At 59.0% G+C, this 22,708-nt stretch overlaps 2 protein-coding genes across 4 annotated transcripts; one reads left to right on the top strand and one right to left on the bottom strand.

The window, feature by feature from the left end:
* Positions 1-221: 221 nt before the first annotated feature.
* LPIN3 (lipin 3) lies at positions 222-17,103 on the top strand. Of its 3 annotated transcripts, XM_049650787.1 has the most exons (21): positions 222-372; positions 3,953-4,105; positions 4,199-4,398; positions 5,602-5,697; positions 6,720-6,982; positions 7,189-7,272; positions 7,618-7,741; positions 7,900-8,242; positions 9,035-9,134; positions 9,273-9,424; positions 9,833-9,926; positions 10,025-10,094; positions 11,759-11,851; positions 11,927-11,970; positions 12,694-12,832; positions 13,779-13,927; positions 14,108-14,194; positions 14,678-14,830; positions 14,994-15,108; positions 15,194-15,297; positions 15,473-17,103. In XM_049650787.1, the coding sequence occupies exons 3-21, from the start codon at positions 4,207-4,209 to the stop codon at positions 15,615-15,617; spliced, it is 2,547 nt and encodes an 848-aa protein (XP_049506744.1). In that variant the 5' UTR covers positions 222-372; positions 3,953-4,105; positions 4,199-4,206; the 3' UTR covers positions 15,618-17,103. The 3 variants fall into 3 exon arrangements, with proteins under 3 accessions (XP_049506744.1, XP_049506745.1, XP_049506743.1); XM_049650788.1 differs by having other exon boundaries at positions 3,953-4,398; positions 7,192-7,272; XM_049650786.1 differs by having other exon boundaries at positions 3,953-4,398.
* A 100-nt stretch (positions 17,104-17,203) lies between these two features.
* Positions 17,204-22,667, bottom strand: EMILIN3 (elastin microfibril interfacer 3). Its single transcript, XM_049650790.1, has 4 exons — positions 22,504-22,667; positions 21,092-21,214; positions 19,710-19,933; positions 17,204-19,438 (listed from the first exon to the last, which is right to left on the bottom strand). The coding sequence occupies exons 1-4, from the start codon at positions 22,665-22,667 to the stop codon at positions 17,685-17,687; spliced, it is 2,265 nt and encodes a 754-aa protein (XP_049506747.1). The 3' UTR covers positions 17,204-17,684.
* Positions 22,668-22,708: the final 41 nt, after the last annotated feature.

Genomic DNA, 22,708 nt, shown 5'->3' with positions numbered 1-22,708 from the left:
CTGCTCCTGGCGGTGGGGCAGGTGGGGGCCACCGGGACGTCCCATCCAGCCGCTTTAGGGAGCGGGGCGGGGCCGGGGTGGAGCCTGCGCGGGGCGGGGCCTGAAGTCCGGCCCGCCCAGCCTCTATAGGTGAAAGGGCGCCCTTGGGCGTGGGGACTGGGCGGAGGCGGGGTCTTTTTGCGGGGTGGAGCCTGGACGGACTGGGGCCTGCAGACACTGGCCTTGGCTCGTGGAAGGGGCGGAGCCGGGATCTCACCCGGTCCTAGAGGAGACGGAAGCTCCAACTGAGTGCGGGGCCGAAGACACTTACCCTGTGCACTCGGGCAGAGACTGCGGTTCGGGGTCCCGGAGGTCCAGTGGGCAGCTCCCCAGGTAGGGCCTGACCCCGGCCTGAGAAGAAGTACCCCCCCCCCCCACCCCTGCCCTGCCCCGCCCTTCTGTCCTGCCATCTGACCCTCGTTCCTTCCTGTCCGCGGGCCTGAGTCCATCTCCAGTCTTCAGAGGGTAGCTCAGGCGTGGAGGAGCCGCTCTCACTTCGTCTGTCTCCCTGGCCCAGCCGTTGCGGGACCCCGGACATCCAGAATGTGGGATCAGGAGATAAGATGCCAAAACCTCTCAGAGGAGGCTGGCGCAGCTCCACCCCAGCCTGACTGTGTGACCTTGGGGAGATCGCCCACCCTCTCTGGTACTGAGTGTCCCGTGCCTGCAGACTGGGCGAGTCAGCTGGCGTAGCTGTGAAGGCTGTTGGGGATCCAGGGGTGCAGCTTTCTCCCTTCTAGGACTATAGGAACACTTATCCTTCTGCTTCTTCTGGTCCTGGGTGAAGAACTGTCTCCCAACCCTTCCCAAATCTGGGAGTCTAGAAAGGCCGAGAGCTCAGCCCCAGGGCAGTTTGTTCTGGCTTCCCTGTGGTGGAGTTGTGTGCTGGCCTGGGAGGCCTGTGGGTGTTCCCAGAGTGGACTCTGAAGCTTGGGCATCCTGCGAAGACTGCCCAGAGCCCACCTGCTCACTTTGCAATTGGTGGGCCACCAACATTCAGGGCCTCGAATGCTATGCAAAGAAGTCTAACCTCTCAAGGATGGGCAGGGCAGGGCATTGGAGTCTGACCTGTAGTGTGCCCTAAGGACCAGCCTGGTGACTGGGGCTGTCATGATGCCAGAAAAGATACTACTGTTGATAGGTGACACATATGGGCATTTATTGCATGCTAGTGCTTTACCTGAATTATCTCATTAATTACTCACACATCCCTTATGCCCATTTCAGAGGCTGAAACCAAAGCTCGGAGAAGTGAAGTGATTTGCCTAAGGTCGCAGCTAGTAAATGTCAGGGAGGGAATTAGAACCCAAACAGTCTGGTACCTTACCCACAACGTCCTGTTGCCACCCAGGATCTGGGCATCTGGTAGTAAAGCCTTGACCAAGGACAGCAGGAGGAGCAGGAGATTGGGGAATAGAATTCAGAGGGCTCGGGAGGAACAGACTCGCATAAGTCCTGAGAGGAATTCAGCTGGCCTGGGTCCCTGGGGGGAAGTGAAGTGTTTGATTATAGACATACTAGTTTGGGGTGAAGGGAGGTATAAGGGAGCTGAGCAGAGCTCTTCATATGGAGAAGACCAAGGAGGCAGAGCTGGGTCCTGGGGGAACGGAGATGCCTTCAGAGATGGGTGTAGGGCTTGGCTCACAGGAGTCCCCCCAGATACTGAGCAGACAAATGCAGGGGGCATCTGTGTGTGTTGGGGGGGGGTGTGGACAGTGGGAGGAATGAATTGTTGGCTGAGAAGGGTTTGAAAAATTGAGGCCTTGTTTCATAAAGGGGAAACAGGCTAGCAAGTCACTTGCGTGAGGATACCCTGTGGCAGGATCAGAGTAGGACCCAGTGCCCCTTGGGTGCCATTTCTGCTATTAAGCTCTTTCTCCTACATCAGTGGCTCTCTACCAGGGGCAGTTCTGTTCCCCAGAGGACGTGTGACAATGTTTGGAGACAATTCGGTTGTCACAACTGGAGGTGGGGTGATACTAGTATCTGTGGGTAGAGACCAGGAGTGTTGCTAAACATCCTACAATCCCCCCAAAGCAAAGAATTATTCAGCCCCTAATGGCAGTCGTGCTGAAGTTGAGAAACTCTGTGATAGGTAAGCTGGACCTATCATTATTTCTCCAGCCCAGCTCCTTTGCCCCTAGCAGGACAGATAGCTCAGGCCTGAGCCTCCACCTGGGCAGACCTTTGCCCCCACTCCTAGTCTGCCCCTCCCATGCTTGCTGCCTTATTCCTGGAAACTTCTGAAGTCCTCTCTGCTTTTCTTGGGCACAGTGGCCTAGAGCCCTGCCCATCACATGTCTGTCCTTGTCTGTCTTCCTAGACCTTTTATTCACAGAATTTGATGTGGTAGGGAGGAACCAAAGTGGGAATTTTCACCTAGCACATAGTAGGTGCTTTGCAGATAAAATATTTATTAAATTTGAGTGCCGTTTTTGGGATCAAAAATCTTCATTTTGTCCCAGGTTTTCATTTTAGCAATTCTAATTGTATCTTATGTTTGTGAAGCTCTGTGTTTCTAACAAGCACCCCACCCCCCAGGTGATGGTGACGCTGTTGGGCCATGAGCCACATTTTGAGTGGCAAGGCATTGCAGGGTTGTGCAGAGGTGGGCTGGGGTGGGGCTGCACCCCCTGCAGACAGCTGTGGCTGTGGTTTGAGGACTGTGGAGTGGAAGGAACCATGGTATGGAGTCAGGAAACCAGGACACAAAGCATTACTCCCTTCCCCCCATCTATGGGCTGTTAGCTGAATAGAGTTTGGATAAGTCACTTAACTTCTTTGAGGAGTGGTCTTGCATGGCGGGTCATCCGCCAGGGGTTCTGACGCAGGGTCTGAGAGATGGGAGTGCCCTGTGGAGGTGGGATGGCCTGGATCCTGGCAGCCAGAGGGGCACTAGGCCACTGACCTGGCCAGCAGGGAAGGGGCAATGAGCTGATGCTGGCAGGGCGGGCACCATGCCAGCGTGGCAGCAGCTCTCATTATGGCCCTGGCTCTTCTCCACGGCTGCCACAGCCTTCTGCTTCTGGCTTACCCAGCTCTGCCTGGTGTGGGAAAGCTGGAGGGACCGGTCTGGCTGGGGGAAGGAGGGGCAGCTTTGATGGGTTCAGGGACGAGCCCAAGGCCTGAATGTGGGTCTCAGGGCCTGACCAGCTGAATGAGGGTCTCAGAAATGGGGGTCAGGCTTGATACCTATGGCCTAGAGACACTGGGATCAGACTGTGGACCCGTTCCAGGGAAACTGGGAAGGAGTTTGGTATTTGAGGCCATAAACCGAGAGCTTACTCTACCCCCAGCTATAGGGGATGCCCTCCTTCAAGCCTCTGACCCCAGGAATAGAGCTGGGCAGAGCCTTAGGTACCTGCTGTACCCTACCCCTGGGAGGGATACCCCTGGGAGAATCCCTGGTTCTCCACAAGTCAGCCCTGATGGCCCAGCAAGGCCCCTTCCAACTCCTAAGACCAGGAGGCAGCAAGACAGATGAACCCATTTCCCAGATGGAAGAACAAAGACTCTCTCCTCCTTACTTCCTGGGAAGATATCAGTCTTTAGGGCTGTCACCCATTACCCAGCAGGGCCCTGGGCCTGATATATCATGAGGCTGCCTCCCCCTATTCCCACAGTTGGGCCAACCCAGTGGTTCACACTGAGGGTTCTGCAGCCAAACAGGCCTGGGTTTGAGTCCTGGCTCCTCTCCTTACTAGTTGTGAGGTCCTGGGCAAATCACTCCACCTCTGAGCCTCAGGTGGCTTGTCTGTAAACAGCAGTAATGACACCCGCTTGGCCAGCCTCGCAGGTTGTTGTGAAGTTGAAATGAGCCCTACCACTGAAGACCATGGTCATTATCATTACTCATGGCATTTCGAGACGCAAGCCTCCCCAGATCGCCTTACCTGGTGCTCTCATTTGACAGATGTGGAGATTGGCACTTGGAGAAGGAAGGCAGCTGCCCAAGGGTCTCACAAGCAGGTGGTGGGCAAGCCAGGACTAGAGCCCACACTTACAGACATACCTCCCGCCCCACAACTGTTGCCCATCTGCAAAGGCACTCCGAGGGCAACGCACTGTAAGTCTGGGGACCTGGGGGGTCAGGCTGCAGAGACTCCCTGCGGAGGGAGGTGGACCTGACCTTTGCCCCAGCACCCCCTCCCTTTGCCAGCACCAGCCATGAACTACGTGGGGCAGCTGGCAGAGACGGTGTTTGGGACAGTGAAGGAGATATACCGGGGCCTGAACCCGGCCACACTGAGTGGTGGCATCGATGTGCTGGTGGTGAAGCAGGTGGACGGCTCCTTCCGATGTTCGCCCTTCCACGTGCGGTTCGGCAAGCTGGGTGTCCTGCGGTCACGAGAGAAGGTGGTGAGTGCTGGCCGGCCAGGGGCCACTGTAGGGTGGGCTCTTAAAGCCAGGACAGCCACTGCGGCCCCAGGAGAGGACCGAGGCCTCCCTCAGGTGGGGATCTGTCCACGGGACAAGCTTCCGTTCTTTCGGATTTTCTTTGAAAGTTTTGGGTCAGTCTGGGGATTTGGGTCCAAAAGGGTTCCCGTTTTCCTGTGGAGGTAGCACACCGGGGCAGTCCCTGGTACTGGGGGCATCACACCTGGCTCTAGCTCACTGAGAACTTACGTGGGTTTTCTTGGTAAGTCTTTTCACCCGTGCAAATGAACACACTCTGCTCTACCTGGTGCTGGAGGGGTGATTTTGGAGCATGACATAGGAGCTGATGACACTGTCGAGGGTGGCACTCAAAGGTTAGCTTCTCTCCCTTAGGAAAGCTGTGCCGTCTTCTCTGGGCCCTGGCGAACGTGACAGATTTTTAGTTAGCACTGAGGTCGGGCATATGAAAAGAGGTTTGGGGGGTCCAAATCCCTTTTGCATTGGAGCCACTGGGGACTTGCCAGAATCCTAACAGAAAAGTGTAAGCTTGTAGGGGACAGTAGGTAGCGAGGTGGTTAAGAGCTTGGGTTGTGGACTCAGCCTTCCTGGCTCACATTCAGCCTCCCTCGGCCACTTCCCAGTATATTACTTAACACCCCCGAGCCTCAGTTTCCTCATCTATAATGTAGGGGTAGTGATAGGAGCTACTGCACAGGGTTGCTGGAAGGTTAAATGGGAGAGGCCTGATAAAACTCTCCATTCAGCGCTTAGAAAATGGTCATTCGGACTATGGTACGTGTATGTAGTCAGCAAGTGCTCTGGCACTATCCTGGGGGTTGGGGAAACAGCAGCAGCAGCGACAGGATGGGTCATGTCTTGTTCTAATGGGGTGTGGCAGAGAGAAGAGTTAGAAACCACGGCAGACACAAGAATACTGAGACGGTTATATGTGCAACAAAGCCCAGAGAACGGGGAAATGGTGGGGGAGGGGCATGGAGAGTTCAGCACAGCCTCTCTGAGAAGGGGAACTTGAGCAGAGACCCTCAGGGTGGGGAGCAGCCAGGGTCTGGGGTGGGGCTGAAGTTCCAGCGAGTGCAGTGCTCCATGAAGGCAGGCAGGACAGTAGACTAGAAGGTGGGGGTAAGGGACAATGGTGGGACTGTGTGCTATCATGCCTCGTTACAGGTAGACATTGAGATCAACGGGGAGCCCGTGGACTTGCACATGAAGCTGGGAGACAGCGGGGAGGCCTTCTTTGTCCAGGAGCTGGAGAGCGATGATGTAAGCGCCTCGTGGCACCTGCACCTTCACTAGTGCCCCCTCTGGCTGGGCCCTTGGGACCGGTCACCGACCCCACCCCTGGGAATACCCCAGCAGCAAGAGCCTGATGCAGGGGGACTGGTTAGGGCTGGCACTCGAGGCATGCTGTTGGAGCCTGGGTAGAATTGGGAGGGGGGCAGCAAGGGTTGATTTCCTTCCCGGGGAAAGTTGGGGGAGGTTTCTCAGAAGAGGACACCTGAGCTGGGCCCCTGGAGGGTGGAAAGGAGGGCTTCCCAGGGAAGCTTGGAAAGGAAGGGAGTGCTGAGGAACTGGCTGGGGGGCTGGTGAGCATGAGATGCGTGGTTCTGGATCTGGTGCTGGCTCGATGCAGTTAGAACATAGAAGTGTGTGGGTGAGAGCCGAGCAGAGGCGTGTTTGCAGAAGGGGGACAGAGCCCAACACAAGCCAGCGGAGGTGTTTAAACAGTTTGAGCTTCACAAACTTCAACTGAGCCCCTACTCTATGCCGGACACTGTGCAGTGGACTCGGATGAGGGGTGATCCCTGTCTCCAAAGAAGCTTCCCAGACTAGCCTAGGAGACAGATGTATAAACAACAGATGATGGAACTACACGGTCATTATAATGAAGGGAGTTGGAACAGGGGCTGGGGGTAGTCAGGGTAAACTTCCTGGAGGAGGTGATGCCTGGCTGAGTCTTAAAGGGAAAGCAGGTGTGGTCAGAGAATGAGTAGCCAGTGTCCAGGTTTCTAGCTGGACAGTGTGGTTCATGTAGCACCTGGCCCGCCATGAACTTCTGGGGTACATGCAGCCCCTGGGATTGGGGCTGCTCTCTGTCTCTGTCAGGGAGCTCGGATGCCAGTGGTGTTTGCAAGGCCTTGCTGCTGCTGCCTCTGGCCAGCCTCCATACCTGTTTTCCTGACCCCAAATGAGCTCACTCCAGGGCCTTGGGACTCAGGCAGGGCTCAGAATGATTGAGTGGTGAGGGTGGCCCCCCAGGCTATAGCCCCTGGTCTGCTCCACAGGAACACGTGCCTCCCCGCCTATGCACATCACCCATCCCTTGTGGGGGCCTGTCTGGGTTCCCCTCAGACTCCCAGCTGAGCACAGACAGTGAGCCTGAAGCCATCGAGGGGGTGGCCTCCATGGGGCGGAAGAAGAGGCGTCGCAGGAGGAAACCCAGGCGGAAGGAGGACACGGTGGCAGCCAATTCCAGTTCTGAGGAGCTGGAGACAGGCGCTGAGAGTGAACTGTCTCTACTGGAAAAGCCAAGGCCGGAGCCCCCAGGGTGTGTGGGGACCAGGGTGGCCAAGGGTGTGGGGATACCAACCAGGGTTCAGGCACCTTTCCCTTTGCTGATGCTGTGTGACCCTGGGCAAGGGCCTTGATTTCTCTGGGCTTTACCTCCCCAAACCCCTGACACCCAGGCTCCCATGCCCTTCCGTGGGTACCCTGTCCTTGTCAGTGACCATTTATTTCCTTGTGACCCCTCAGCAGTGTCGAATCCGAAGGGGAGTCCTCACCGCAAGCCAAAGACTTCTACCCCTACTCTGATGGCGAGTGGTGCCCCCAGGCCAGGTGAGAGTCCAGGAGGCCTGCAGGCAGGGACTCAAGGCCAAGGTCTTAGAGTGGCTTTCATTTACATTTTCCTAATGAATGATATAGAACACATTGAATGTGTTCATCAGCCATTTCTGAATCTCCTTTGTTAAGCCTTTATTCAAGTCTTTGCCCATTTTTTTTTTTTTTTTTACTAGACTGCCTCATTATTGTTGGTTTGTAGGAGTTTTTCATATATTTGTACATTCTGGATCCAAACATAGGCATGAATACGTATCACAAATATTTTTTTTTCCCCAGGCTGGGTGGGCAGCGGTGGGCGGTAGGCTGGCTCGAGGGTCTCTAAGTTCTTGTTTCTGGCAGCCTCTTGCCGGGTGTGCTAATGACATCCCCAAAGAGCGACTCAGAGCTGGAGCTGCGGACCCCCGAGCCCAGCCCCCTGCGAGCTGAGTCCCACATACAGTGGGCCTGGGGGAGGCTGCCCAAGGTGAGTTCCTCCGCGTCAGCCTCCCGAGCCTGCCTTTCTCCGGTCCCTGTGGGTCAGAAGTGGAGTGACTGATACCCGGGACCCCCAAGGCCTTTTGGGGTGTGGGAGGCCGGGCCTGCACTGGTTTACACCCCCCACCCCCGTTTGTTTGATTGAAGGTGGCCAAAGCAGAATGGCCCGAGTGCTCGAAGATCGCTGATGGTGGTGTCAGGGCAGCTCCACCTCTTCAGGGAGAGCCCGGAACCCCCTCTGCTCCTGTGGCTGGTGTGGACCCTTCGGGGCCCCTAATCCTGCAGACAGGGGCTGGTGCTGACCTTCCTCCTACTGACACGGAGCCTCCTGCTCTGGTGGGTCTCCCTCTCCCCACCCCTGAGAGAAAGAAAACCGAGACTCAGAGCCGAAGGGATCCAGGCCTCCCTCCTCCCTCGAAATCATGGAGCTGGGCCGCCCTGGAGGGCCCACTTCCCACCAGGCAGCCCGAAGGGGTCTCTAGCAGGAAAGGTGAGTAATGGCTGGACCTCTCCCAGGCTTTTCCTGGCCTCATGTTACCCACTGGCTGGACTCTGGTACTTCAAGCATGTTTTGAGCAACTACTGTGTGCCAGGCACTGTGCTTGGCACCAGCGCTCATGGGCTCACAGCCCAGCGAGGCAGATAGACAAAGCATGCGTGAACAGGAAGAGCACGTCGTGGGTGACGCAGGACAGAATCATTGGTTGGGACAGAGGCTGTTTAAATCATGTGGTTGGGGAAGGCCTCTCTGAGTGGGTGATGCGTGAGCGGAGACTCCAACAATAAAGACCCAGCCAAATAAGGATCAAGGGAAGAGAATTCTAGGCAGAGGAAAGAGCATGTGTCAAGGCCATGAAGTGGGAGGGAGGCTGTGCGGCCAGGAACGGAGGCAGCTGGTATGTCTTGAGCAAGGCGGGGGTGGGGAAGGAAGGAGCAGATGCTGGATCCTTGGCGCAGGAGCTGGGGTTTATCCTACAAGTGTGGGAAGGCACTAGGACTCACCGCCAGATCAGTAGTTGCTGGCTATCTATGGCTCTGTAAAATTTAATTACAATTAAATCGCATTTAAAATTCCGTTTCTCCGTCACACCACATTTTCAGTGTGCTAATACAGGGATGTGGCTAGCAGTTACCGTATTGGACCCGTAGACGCGAGACATTTCTATCATCCCCAAAAGTCCTACCAGACGGCGCTGCTTTAGGGCGTTCAGAGACCAGGGGACACACATTGCTCATGCTACTAAGCACATGTCAAGTCTATAGGTGTCCCCTCTGCCCTCAGGCTCCGTGAAGAGAAGCCAGCACCTGGGCCCCAGTGACATCTATCTGGACGACTTGCCCTCTCTGGATTCTGAGAATGCAGCCCTTTACTTCCCCCAGAGGTGCCTGCGTTCTGGGTTCCAGGGTGTCTTGGGATTGGGGCCCATGATCCCAGGGGTTGGCCAGCAAGGGCCTGGAGGGGTGGGCCCCTCCTCACAGCCTCCTTGTATTTACATCACTATTGGCTTCTTTGCCCCCAGTGACTGTGGACTGGGGCCCAGAAGGTGGAGTGAACCCAACAGCCAGAAGCCTCTGGGGGACCCCAACCCTGAACAGGAGCCAGAACCCACTTTGGACATGATAGTGCTTTCCCTCTGTGGTGGACTAGCTGACAGCCGGGACATCTCCCGGGGTATGTCTGACCATGGCCTGAACCCTTCCAAGGATTGGCACTGAGCCCAGGGGACGGGGGAGGGCAGGGAGGCCCCCAGAGTAGCAGGCAGCCATGGTGTGAGGCTAGGCTGAGGCTTTGCTGTTCTCTGCCCTGTGGAGCCCCATGCGGCCAGCGAGGGCGGGGCGTTCCCAAGACCCTGTGAAGCAAACACTTAAGGCTAAGCTGTGACTTATCCTGTGAATCCAGGATGGCAAATACCTGGGGTGGGCACAGCAGATGCAAAAACCACAGGTAGGGAGAAGCCCTGCTAAGTATCACACCCAAAATGCAGGAGGCCTGATGGTAGAGTGTAGATGGTAGAACGGGGCCTGATGGTCCCGTTCAAATGTGTCAGCCTCATTCCTTACTCTCTGCCTCTGTGCCCAGAGAAATTCAACCAGCACATAGTCTCCTACGAGGACCTCGTCCAAAACCCTGGCCTCCTTGAGCACCCGAACCTGGTGGTGAAAATCAATGAGAAGTGAGTACCAAGGCTGAGACCCTGGCAGCCCTGGAGCCCCCCTGCCCACCACCACCCTGTGGCTGCTGCAGCCCTGACTCCTCCTTCTGTCTCTCCAGACATTATAACTGGGCTGTAGCTGCCCCCATGATCCTCTCCCTGCAAGCCTTCCAGAAGAACTTGCCCAAGGTAATGGTTAGGGCACCAGCGGGCCTGCTGAGGGTAGAGGGTTATGGCCAAGAAGCGGACAGTGGGCAGAGATGGGTCTGGGGCTGACCGACTACAAGACCACTCTGAGAGGGGATACCGAGTTCCCCGAAGCCTCACCCCATGACGTGTGGACAGAGCCCCACCCTTCCCTGGCTTCCTGGCATGGCTGAATCCTGGCAAGGGGACACTTTACTCCAAAGGAGCTCAGGGCAAACCAGAGGGGGATGATAACCTTCAACAGGAGGCTTTTAGATATAAGAGATGAGGCTTGGCAGACAGAGGGCCCACTCCTTACCTTGCCCTGGCAATGTCTCCAGGCTGGACTGTGGGCACTTGCTTGCTTTATTGGCATGCATTTGTTGAGCACCTACTCTGCGCGTTTTTTGAGCACGTACTGTGTGCCAGGCACAGGCCGGAGCCAGTCATGCCCTCCCAGAAAGACAGTAGTCAAAGACTCAGCCAGATGAATGTAAAATTCAACCGTGAGTATTGGGAGTGAGGCTGGGGTGCTTTGAGAGGCTAAAGTGGGAGTTTGCTGAGTGAGTGCCTCCTGGGTAGAGATCTGAAGGATGAGTAATCTGTAAGCAGATGAGGGGAGGGGAACAGCATGTGGTGATGCTCAGAGGTGGGAAGGAACCCAGTCTCTTCAGTCCCTCCCAGAACTTCCACTCTCTGACCTGCCCCTGCCTCTCCTATGCCACTGGGAGTGGTACAGGGCCCTGCCCTAATCTGGCCCATGGTTCCCAGATCAGCTAGACTTGCCCGAGAACATCACTAACCAGATGTTGACTGCAGGTGCCTCCCTTTCGTGACACTCGGCTCCACCCTTTGGCTGGCTCTGGGTCTGAGCTAGGACCAGAGCCTATGGGAAGGAGGAGGGCCACTCTCCTGCTTGGTTCTCCTCACTGTCCTCAGACAGACCCACCACCTGAGGCCTCTGGGAGACAACCCCAGTCTGTTTCCAGCTCAAGGGGGTACCCTGGCTGGCTCACCTCCAGGTCATGTCCTCCTGACTTGGGTTCACCATTCTGTTTGTAGGAAGCTGATAAGTCTCCTGGGAGGGTCTTGGCCCTGGCTCTCCTGGCCTCTCCCTGGGGCTACCTAGCACACATCTAATGAGCATCTTCCCAAGGTCATGTTCTCCCACCAGACAATCGTGGTAACACAGAGAGGGGGGCCATCCATGGGATAGAGTCACTGACCTTTGGGGTTGCCTATGTTGGTCTTGGAGGTTGAGGGGAGTACTGGCTATGGATTGTTCTTCCAGCTGTCACTTGGTGGCATCATGCAGAGAGTACTAGATCCTGAGAAACGTCAAAGCACTGCCTTCAGCTACTCTAGTAGCAGTACTGGCCCATAGGATCTGGAGGCCAGGCCGAGCCTGGGCAAGAGCTAGGGGGTCAGGGCTGGAGTAGAGTGGGGATTGGCAGGAATGGCCCTTGGTCTCCTGTGCTCAGGTACATGAGTCACTGTTTGGAAGCCAAGGATGGAGGTGAGGATGCTTCCACAGCCTCCAGATGTTGACAGCACCTTGCTCTAGGGTCAGCCCTAGACTCTGGGTTCATGGGGGCCCCAAGGGCAATGAAAAGTAGGTTTGGTGGTGCAGGAAAAAAAAAAATGCCATGGCCTTTATCTGCCCACAGAGCACTGTGGACAAACTGGAGAAGGAGAAGATGCCCCGGAAAGGTGGACGGTGGTGGTTTTCCTGGCGACGCAGGGACTTCCCGGCCGAGGAGGTGAGTGATCATGGCCAAGGGGGTGGTCGGCACAGGGTGGAGGCGGGGTTTACTAGATGTATGTTCTTCCCACAGCGCAGTGCCCAGGTGGAGAAAAGCACAGCCAGGGAACAGCAGGGGTGAGTTGGATCTCTTAGCTGGCACTCTGCAGCTGGAGCTGAGCCTGGGGACAATCCCTGTGGGGGCAGCGGTGGCGCCAGCAGCCCTCCGCCAGTGATGGTTGTTTGTCATTACCCAGTCGCTTCTACACCCTTTCTTTTTCTTGAGAAATAGCCCCATTTCACACATGGGAAAACTGAGGCCTAGAGCTGCACCAAAAGTTCCACAGCTGGGTACCAGTGGAGCTGGAATGGGTGCCCAGACTCCTGGCCCAGACAAGGATTACCGTCTTAAGGAAGGGTGGGAGGGGTGGGGCCTTCCCCTCTTTGCCAGGGGCCGGCTGACCTTGTCTTCTTCACAAGTGACCACAACGCCTCAGCTTGGGTATGAGTGATGACCAGGGGCGGGTCTGCTGAAGCCAAAGCAGGTGGGATTGGGAATAAACTCTAAGACGCACACCTGGGTCTTTCAGGTAAACATCTCCAAGGCTAGCTTGGCCATGCACTAAGGGCCGGGAGCCCTGACCCCTTTCTGGGCATATACTGCCGACCTGCACCCTTCATTCTGCTACCCCTCTCCAAATGGGTGGCACCTAGAAGGAGAGGTTTCTGATCCCCTGAGTGGTCTCTGGAGGGGCAGCGACAAGCCCCAGGTTCCTTGTGGCCTGGGCCAAGGGGTAAGCATCTGCTGGGAGTGCAGGGCCTTGGCGGAGGACAGAGGCCTGAGAGCCGGGCTGCCTGCAGGGCGAAGACTGATGTGCCGAGTAGTGAGGATGATGCCCCAGAGAGCCCTGTGATCCTCGAGGTCCCTTCCCTGCCACCCTCGCCTCCAGCCTACCCTCCTACCTACAGGAAGTCCCTCCGCCTCTCCTCCAGCCAGATCGTGAGTGGGCGCGCGTTGGTGTGTCCAGGTGGGGGTGGGTGGGGCTGAGATAATTAGGCTCCAAGGAATTTAAAAGCCCAGAATCCATCCTCTTGGCAGCCTCCCTAAGAGCCTCTGCTTGAATACCTTCAGGGTCAGGGGGCTTACTTCTTCATGTGCCAACCCATGTCTTTGCTGGATGCCCTCATTGGAAAAGTGTTCTCTATGTCATCTTAAAATATCTACCTGCGGTGGGTTGTGGGTCTCTCTTAGAGGCCACTCTGAAGGAATCGAAGGCTGATGACAGCCCCTCAGATTTTGGCAGTCCCTGCCCCTGAGTCCTGCCTTTGAGCTCAGTAACTGGCCCCTGAGTGTGGCTCTGTCAGGGAGGGGCCCAGGAGGGCCAACCTGGTACAGAGCAGCTACCATCTGTGTGGTACCCCTGTGTGACACCCACCTTGGGGTCAGCCAGGGCCCAATAGCCTTGGTCACCGGCTATGGCTGAGAGCTGCCCTAGGGACCAAGCACAGGGCTAGATCTCTCTTTGGGGGGATGTCACAAGTACCTGTGAGGATCCCCAGGAGGTCCCTTCTATGGAGTGGGGTATCTCTCCACCAGGAGCAATGTCAGCCTTAGGGCCGACCTGAGAAACCTGGGTGGGAGCCACGGGCCAGCCTTTGTCTGTGAGCTTCATCCTAAAGGGGCAGGAAGGGAGGTTAGGGCTCCCGTGCCTGCCGGTGCAGACCCCAACCAGCACCCTCGTACCGCCTAACTGCCCAAGGTTACCCTCTGCCCGTGTGCACGTGTGTGCGTGTGGCTGTCTCTGATGAATTCAGGCAGGTTCTCTGAGCTGGGAGGAAGAGGAGCATGAGAGGCCTGTGGGGTTCACAGGGCACGGTTTGGGGTGGGGAAAGGGGACACACCAGGCTGGGGCACATCACAGCTTCCTCCCTTTGCCCGGCCCCAGCGGCGCCTGAACCTGCAAGAAGGTGCCAATGATGTGGTCTTCAGTGTGACCACCCAGTACCAGGGCACCTGCCGCTGCAGGGCCACCATCTACCTGTGGAAATGGGACGACAAGGTGGTCATCTCGGACATCGATGGGACCATTACCAAGTGAGGCCTGGTTGGCCAGGGGAGAGAGGGAGGGCCTGGGACTGGCCTCCTCTGTGCCAGGGGAAGGGGGACATCAAGAAAGGCCCTCTACCTGCAGTGCACCATCCTGGGCACTGGGGGCTGTGGCACACGAGGGCTACATGGGGCTGCCTCGGAGTGACCCTTCTTCTGTGGCTCTAGGTCGGACGCTCTGGGTCACATTCTGCCCCAGCTAGGGAAAGACTGGACACATCAGGGCATCACCAGTCTCTACCACAAAATCCACCTGTGAGTGCCTGGGCTGGGGAAGGGCCCTAGGGAGGGAATGACAGGATGTCTTAGGCCACTATGGCCTTTGCCCCAGGAAGCCAGGCTTGGGGACCAGGAGGGCCCATGAGGGAATAAGCCCCAGGCATGTCCCTGGAGCACGGCAACCTACTGGCTGGCCTCCCATTCTCCTGTGAAAGACCGGTCTCCTGGCGTCTGAGTCTAACTGCTGGTCTTTGTGCTATAGAGAAGCCTACAGACTTGCTCAAACCTTTGTTCATCCCACTCCACCTGGGCCTCAGGATGCCGTCCGTGCCCCTCCTATGTGGGACAGCAGCTGAGGCCACCTCTGTCAGCCGTTCTTCCTAAGTCCCCTCCCTACAAAGGCCTCTGGGTCTGAAGGCCAGAGCCCCGGGGTTGAGCTGAGCTGGCCGAAGCCAAGAGGGTGGGGCAGGGAATGGCTGGTCTCTGACGACTCTGTGCCTCTCCTGTCCCCCACCCCAGAAATGGGTACAAGTTCCTGTACTGCTCGGCACGGGCTATCGGCATGGCGGGCCTCACCAAGGGCTACCTGCAGTGGGTGAGCGAGCGGGGCTGCGGCCTCCCTGAGGGCCCCCTTCTGCTGTCTCCCAGCAGCCTCTTCTCCGCCCTCCACAGGTAACCACCCTATAGGACACAAGCCCACAGGCTCTTGTCGGGGGGGGGGGGGGGCCAGTCTCGGGTGTCGGTTGAGTCAGACCTCGCGGCACCTGACCCTGCCATCCTCCGATTGCTGCCCTGCCTTGGCTCCCCTTCCTGCTCATGGCCCTGGCTGCCCCAGGGAGGTGATTGAGAAGAAACCAGAGGTGTTCAAAATCGCCTGCCTGAGTGATATCCAGCAGCTGTTCCTGCCCCACGGACAGCCCTTCTATGCTGCCTTTGGGAACAGGCCCAACGTGAGTGTGTCATCTCCCCAGGGGCATGGCCACCTTCTCCCTATCTTATCTCCCAGCCCACAGGCCCCTCCTTTGTCCCCCACAGGATGTCATCGCCTACCGGCAGGTGGGCCTACCTACATCTCGAATCTTCACAGTCAACCCCCGGGGAGAGCTCATCCAGGAGCTCATGAAGAACCACAAATCCACGTGAGGCCAAACCCTGCCATGCACCCCCAGGCCGCAAGTCCCCATTCCCTAGCTTCTCCCTGGGCCCCGGTTCCACCCAGGGCTCCCAGGCAGGATGCAGTGTTTGCCCGACATGATGGGGGCTGGGGCCTGGTGGCAGCTCAGGCTCTCGGCGCTGACCCTGTTCTGCCCACAGGTACGAACGGCTCGGCGAGGTGGTCGAGCTCCTCTTCCCGCCCGTGGCCCGTGGCCCCAGCACAGACCTGGCCCACCCTGAATACAGCAACTTCTGCTACTGGCGGAAGCCCCTGGTTGCTGTGGACTTTGATGCCCTGGCCTGACCCTGCCCCGGCTACCCCCTCCTCCCTGGCCAGGTGTTCCAGGGAGTGGGTGTCCCAGGGATCGGGACACTGGAAGCTGGGTACCACGGGGCCAGTCCACTGAACGGGAGGAGGGGGCTGAAGGCTGGTTAGTAGCCACAGAGACCCCCCACCCCCTCCATCCTGTCTCCTGCCTTTGCCAGCTGAGCTGCAGGAGGTGGGGGGCAGCTGCTCCAGGCCTCAGCACAGCCCTGGCCTGTAGCAATTAAATGACTGTCACCCGGGCCCTCACAGGATTCTCCATGCCCTTGACATCTCTGTCCCTGTCACCCTGGTATGTTGTCCCAACTCCTGACAGGACAGGGAGAAGAGGGAGGTCCCAGGAGGCTTGAGACCTGTAGGCACGGAAATGGCTGGTGGCAGCAGTGGGGAGGGGTTGAGTACCGTCTGCACAGCATGGATCATACCCTCTGAAGCCCGATTCCTCCATAACCCCGGCCCCTTCCCACAGCTCTTGAGCCAGACCTCCCCACTCTCCCTGGCACACCGGTATCTCAGCACACCCCAAGCCAGGATGCTCAGACATCAAGGAACGAGGATTCCCAGGCAGTTCGAGGGCTGAGGGAGTGTGACTCCCACTTGGCCTGGCCTGTACCCAGCTGCTGCCCTTGTTCCCCTGAGTACCTCCCCTAAGGACACAGCCCCCAAACCTGCCAGGGCCAATGGCAGTGACCTGCCAACCCTCCCTAGACTTTGCTGGTCAACTCAGTGCCTACAGAGCTGCCGAGCAAGCTTGTACGGGGATGAGGAACTTTAGGAAGTGGGGCTGGCTCCCCAGCAGTACAGCCTTCCAGCCTGCTGTCCTTGGGGAAGACAATACCTTTAGATGGGTTAAAAGCTTTAATCCAGGCCTGCCCCCCCCCCCCCCAACAGCACCACAGTGGAAGGAAGAAACCAGAAGGCAGGGCTATAGGGACCTGCAACACAGCACAGAAAGCCCTGGGCTGCTGTGGGGGAACTGAGGTCAGGAACCTCAGCAGAGATGGGCATCAGGGTCTCTGGGAACTCTGCAGGCTGGATGAACACTGTGTTTTCAGGTTGTCCCATGATGGTGTCGTACCTGAATTTCTCACCACTTAGTGAACATCCAGGAGAGGCTGGGGTTTCACTGGGATGCTGGAAACAGGGCTTGGAGGCCTTCCTCTCCTGTGGCCTCCTGTTCAGAGTCTGGCCTCATTCAGGCCATGACATATATGAGGGCTATTCTCTGAAGAAAGGCTCTAACCTGGGCGGGCAGGGGGTGGCAGGATATTCTCCCATATGGAAAGGAGGGGAGGGTGTGGGGACCAGAGGCCCTGAAATATTTTGGGGAAAGAAAAGGAAAAGGATAAATTGGGGTGGGGTCTCTAAACAGAGCCTGGACCCTGTCCTTTTTCTCAGGGAATCTACAGCTGCCTAAGCCCTCACCTGAGGGGAGGGTCAAAAGAAATAAAGAGAACTGAGTCTTTGTGTTTCTGTTCTGCTCCGAAGGACCAGGGCCGGTGGAAACCTCTGGTCCTTGGTTTCAGAAACCGTATCCACGAAGCTGCCGGGTATGAGGACAGTGCCAGTGGGCACCATCTTCCTGCAGAAACTGAGCCCAGACAGCAAGGGAGAGAAGCCAAGGGGACAAGGGAACCAGAAGCCCCCACAGGCTGGGGGCTATGGCCTGGGGACAAAGGGAGATGTGGACAGGTCACTGTCTGTGACCAGACCTGCGGGTCTTTGTACAGGTGCTGACCCTGGTGTGTCTGAAGAGGGACAATTTGCAGACTGGATTGTGAGGTCAATTAGGTCCGCCCTGGCCTTCAGGCATGATGTCCTTGCCTTGACCACGATGTTGAATTGTCCAGTTGGTACAGCACTGAGTGTGGATTTTGGTGGCTGGGACAGTCATATGGAGCTGGACCAAGGCTATTCCTTCTGTGGCCTCTGAAGTGGCATCCATGCTGGCCAGGGGGGGCTGGGAGGCACTGCTGGGCAAGGCTGGGCTCTGGAGGGACATCCCCAGGGTCAGCGGGGTCCAGGGGCGGGTCCTGTCTGGCCTGCCTAGTCAGCTTGCCGGGGCCGCGCCTGCTCGGCCAGCTGGGCCCGGCAATACAGGAGGTCATCCCGGAGGCGGGCGATGTCCTGCGCATGCTGAGCCAGTGTGCGATTCAGCTGGTCCACGTAGCCCCACAGGCCCTCCCTGTGGGCAGCCAGTAGGCCCAGCCTCCCGCAGGCACCTTCCACCTGCGCCACCCTCTGGTCGAAGCGGCCCAGCACGTGCCGCAGGTCCTGGGCTGTGTGCTGGCAGCGGCTCAGCCCGCCCGCCACATCGGCCACGCCGGCCTTGAGTCGCTCCAGCTCCCCCCGCAGGCTCAGGACCTGCCTGTGGCCGGCCTGAAGCCGAGAGCCCTGGCTGCTGACCTGTTCCTGGATGGCGTGCACCTCAGCCTCCACCTTGCGCTCTCGCTCGTCCAGGGAGGAGTTGGCCTCCAGGAAGGCATCGGAGTACCGGCTGACGGAGTCGCTGAGGCCCGTGAGCGACTTGCTCACAGAGTTCAGATTGACCTTGAGCAGGGTGATCTCGCCTTGGAGTGAGCTGCCCGTTGCTTCTGCCAGCTGCTCCTGGACCTCGGCCACGGTGCCGTTGAGCTGCCGGAGCAGGGCTGCGTGGCTGGCCACCTGGTGTAGGAGGGCCTCGCTCCGGCTCTGCCAGGCCTTCACCTCTGCCGCGAGGGTGTCCAGGATGGCCGAGGTGGTGCTGGGAGTGCACGAGGACTCCAGTGAAACCAGCCGCTGTTCCAGCACCGCCAGCTCCGTCTGCACCCGGGGCCGGGCCGACCCGCCCGGTGGGTCGCTGTCATGGCTCAGCTCCCCAGCCAGCGTCACCAGGCGCTCCTCTAGGCTCTGCACTCGCTCTTCCAGCAGGGTCCTGAAGCTGCCCACGTCCCATCCCCCCTCCTCCCCCCCCAGGCAGCAGCCTCTCGCTCCGCCTTCCGTCCCATTGAGGGTCTCCAGGCCCTCCAGCAGCCGGTCCGCACCCCCCTCGAGCATGGCAGCAGAGAGCCGCTCCAGCTCATCCCTGGTGAGGGGGCCATGGCCCCTCTGGGCCTCAGTGACAGCCTGTAGGTTCCTCTCGAGGTTGTCCACACGGGCACTGATCAAAGCCAGCCGGCCGCAGCAGCCGCCCCCTCCAGCCATGCTCAGCCCCTGCAGCCTCGACCCGAGCTGTGACAGTTCCCGGCGCAGGGCCAGCTCCCGGCCATCCAGGCTCTGGTGCAGCCGCTGGCTGGCTGCCTGACCCTCCTCACACTGCTGCCGCACCTCCTGCACCCGCAGGTCGCAGGAACTCTGGACACCTTGCAGCTTCTGCTCGAAGCCATCCAGTAGGCTCCCCCAGAGTCGGTGCAGCCGTCGGTCCACGTACTCGTCCAGAAGCGTCAGGGAGGTGAGTGGAGACGGAGGGGCCTCCCGCAGCCGCTGTAGGTGAGCCTCGTGACCCAGGGCCAGCCCGTGCACCTCGTCCAGCAGCTGCACCTTGGTCCGGAGCGTGTTGCTCACCTCTGTCACCTTGCTCAAGATCTCATCCAGGGGGGGTGTGAGTGGCCCTCCAGCTCTGTCTCTGGGCTTCACAAACCCCTCAGAGACGATCCCGAAGCCCACAGGGGTGGCAGGAGCCCTGGGACCACTGGTCATCCTGTTGGGGTCTTCATGGTTGGCCACCAGGCCACTGAGGGTACCATATGCTTGTGCCAGGCGCTGGACATCACCCTCCAGTCGTTCTAGCCGCTCACCAAACAGCCCTGGACCTTTTCTTCCTGGAAGAGAGAACCCCAGGGGCATCGCTGGCCTGCCTCCCTCAGCTTGTCCTGTGGCCAGGCCACCTGAGAGATTTTCTGTTCTAAGCGTACCTTCCCACTGGGCATAGCTCTCTCAGCTTTGGGTGGGGCTCTGGGAGCTCTCCCTCAAGCCCAGCATGAGATGCACCCTCCCCAGCCCTGCCAGAGCTCAGCCTACCTGGCTCAATCCCCTCCCCACCGCTCCGAAAAAACCTGATCACCTGGTAGGGTCTCCTCCAGGCAGACTCACCATAGGGGCTGGGGACCGCTCTGCTAGAAGAAGGGGGCTGGGGCCCTGGGCCCAGCTGCCCCGAGGGAATCTGGGGCTGAGGCTCTGGCTGGGCTGGGGAGGCCCCATGGTCGGTGAGGTGCTCGGGGCAGCCTTCTCCAGTGAGGCCAGGGCAGCACCGCCAGGTGAGGTCCGTCACTGTCTTGTAGCCGACCTTGTATCTGGGTCTGAGCACTGTGCGGTACCTGGGCCAGACAGGGGGAGAGGGTGCTGCCCTGTACCTGTGGGCTGAGGCTCGTGCCTCCTGGCATAAGATCTAATTATCTCCCCACCTCTACACCACCATCAAAGCCTCCCTTTTCTGTGTATTCGGTGACAGGGCAGTTGGGGTGGAGGCGGGCCTTTCAGGGCTTCAGAGAAGGGTTAAGGAGCAGGTGCAGGTGAAGTCCCATCCCATCCTGTTTGCTTGGGGAGAACACTAGCAGGGACTTAGCCCCAGTGTCCCCAAGACCATTTTGGATCCCCTTGAGCTCATGCTGCCATGAGAGATTCCACTCTGGCTTTGGCGATACCTGGAAGAATTCTGGCACAATCTCAGCCCCTCCCCCGTGGGGTGGGGTGGGATGGGTATTGCCCTGGAGCCGGGGTGCACAGCCCTTCCCAGTGTGCAGGGGCAGCTCTCGGCTCCCATCTGTCCCCTCAGTTCTGTCTGCTCCTCTGTAGCCTGTTCTGGGAACTCAGCTCTGGCCACCCAGGCTGGTGGATGGCACCTTGGATTCTGAGCACAGAAGGGAAGGCCCAGGGGTGCAGGGCAGGGCTCGCCAGGGCCCCTCCCTCGCCTACTCAGCCACGTGCCTGTCTACCCACTGACACACTGGAGCAAGTGGGTTTGTTTTCAGACATGCACTTAAACCTCTCCAAGTATAGACCTGTGCATCACACCTGTGCACCGTCCTACATATGCTCACACAACCCCGCCTGTCCGGCCCAGGCCCTGGCAACCTGGCCTCCATCCCCTCACCCTTGGCCTTCCTTTTCTACAGTCACCACGGCCCTTCCTGGGTCTTCCTGGGGCCGCTTTGGCATCAACCATTGTCAGTGTGAGCCTCTGCCTTTTCTGTTCACCTCCAACTCTCTTTGCCTCTGCGGCTTCTTCCTTGCCTAGTTCTGTGTCTCTTTTAGGAATCCTCCCTTGGTCCCTCTGTGGGCCCTAACCTGACCCTGCCTATGTCTCCTCCCCGCCCCCCGTCCCCTAGCCAGCCCGTGTGGGAGCTGGGGTAATGGGCTCTTTGCAGTCCAAGGAGGTACAGCCCCTTGTGGAGCTGGCTGCTGCTCTTGGGGGGAAGGCAGGCCTGGGGCTTGTGCCCAGCAGTCCTGAGTGGGTGGCACGGGGGTGCACTCACATGACTGTCCCGGGGCACTTGGGCCCCCATCCACACTGCCGGTACTCAGCCTTCACATAGCTGTCTGCTCCCTCCTGTAGGATACAGGTCACGTTCCTGTGCACCACGTAGGCGCAGAGGGCCCTGTAAGGGAACAGCATCCTTGCAATGTCTGGCCTGAGCCAGGCGCACTGAGGCTCCTAGACCCCCCTCCCTATCTGTAGGTCTCCCCAGGGGACTAGATTCCCATCTCTCTTCTGTCTCTGTTCTTTGTTCCTGGAGGCCAGGGCCCTGGCCTGGGGTCTGGACCCACTGCTGGTCAGTCAGATCCCAGACTTCCCAGTGGGTTGGTCACTGGGGTAAGCACTGTAGTGAACCAGGGGCTGCCTTTCCTGTGGTCTGGCCTCTGCCCTCCTTACCTGGATTCCCCAACAAGAGCCTTGCTGTATTCTCACCCTCCTCCAACTCCTTCACTGGCTCTCAACTCCTTATCTTGGCATTCCATCCTTCTGAGATCTCAACTTAGTGCCTCTGTGCCTTTGAGACCACACTTCTCCTCCTTCCTTCCCTGACTCCTGGGGAAATACATGCCACCTCGTAGTTTCTAGCCCCTGCCTTTGCTCCGGGTTTCTCAGTCTCTGATCACTTCTGGTACTGCCTCCTCCAGGAAGCCGGCTCTGATGTGCCAGGCCCACTGAGCTATGGGCTGAGCACTCTCCTACAATACAATTCAGCCAGCATCCCAGGTAGAGCCCCTAACTCACCTGACTGGGGCCGGTTCCCAAGCCACTGGCTACTGAAGACCAGAAGCTGAGGCAGGGGTGAGGCAGGAGCCAGCCTCACAGGTTACAAGGGGTGGGGAGTGGCTGCCTGGCTAAGCCAACCACCCGTGCACTGCTATTGGCCTCTGGAGCCACAACACAGGCCCGGGACCCAGGCGCCCCCATCAGTTCTGTGGTCAAACACACTGGGGGTTCCCAAGGGGTGCCCGGGGTCAGGCTAACCGCCGGAGGGGGCGGGCTGCAGGGCGCTGGGCTCCATCTCCCACCTGGCGGGGCAGGGGAGAGAAGGGGGGCGCGGCGCGGGTGGGGGCGTGGGGGATTCCCGCGTATGCCTCGCGCCCACCGTCCTCCCTCCGCTCCCTCCACCTGGTCCGCTTGCGCCGGGAGTTTGCACACAGCGCAGCTGGAAAATGTTACTTCGCTGGAAAGGTTTCCGCGGGCACTGCCAGGTCCCAGCCGCCGCGCCAGGCCCCCTCGACTTATTTTTCTTCGCCAGCCCCGCAGCCTCCCGGAGCGTGGGGGCGCCCGCCGGGGCAGGGGCTCGGCCTCGGGAGCCCGGAGCCCCCCTCTCCCGCGCGCGGTCCGGGCAGGTGGGAGCGCCGCCGGGGCCCCATCCCTCCCGCTTCCCGCCCGGCCGCGGCCCGCGCTTACTTGTGCGGCCCCGGGCGCAGCCGCGGGCGCCATCCCGTCGTGTAGAGGCTGTAGCGGGGGGCACCGGGCGGCGCGGGCCGCGCGAGGAGCGGGGTGCCCTTGGCCTGCGCCCCCGAGAGCAGCGCCGCGACGGCGCACAGCCACACCGGCAGGCGGCGGCCCATCGCGGCCCGCGGCTCTCCACCTGGCCCCGCGCGGGGCCCCC

Source organism: Panthera uncia (assembly GCF_023721935.1).
Source record: "Panthera uncia isolate 11264 chromosome A3 unlocalized genomic scaffold, Puncia_PCG_1.0 HiC_scaffold_11, whole genome shotgun sequence".
Lineage (NCBI taxonomy): Eukaryota > Metazoa > Chordata > Mammalia > Carnivora > Felidae > Panthera > Panthera uncia.
Note: the sequence above shows the minus strand (reverse complement) of the source record. Positions and strands in the feature narration are given on the sequence as shown.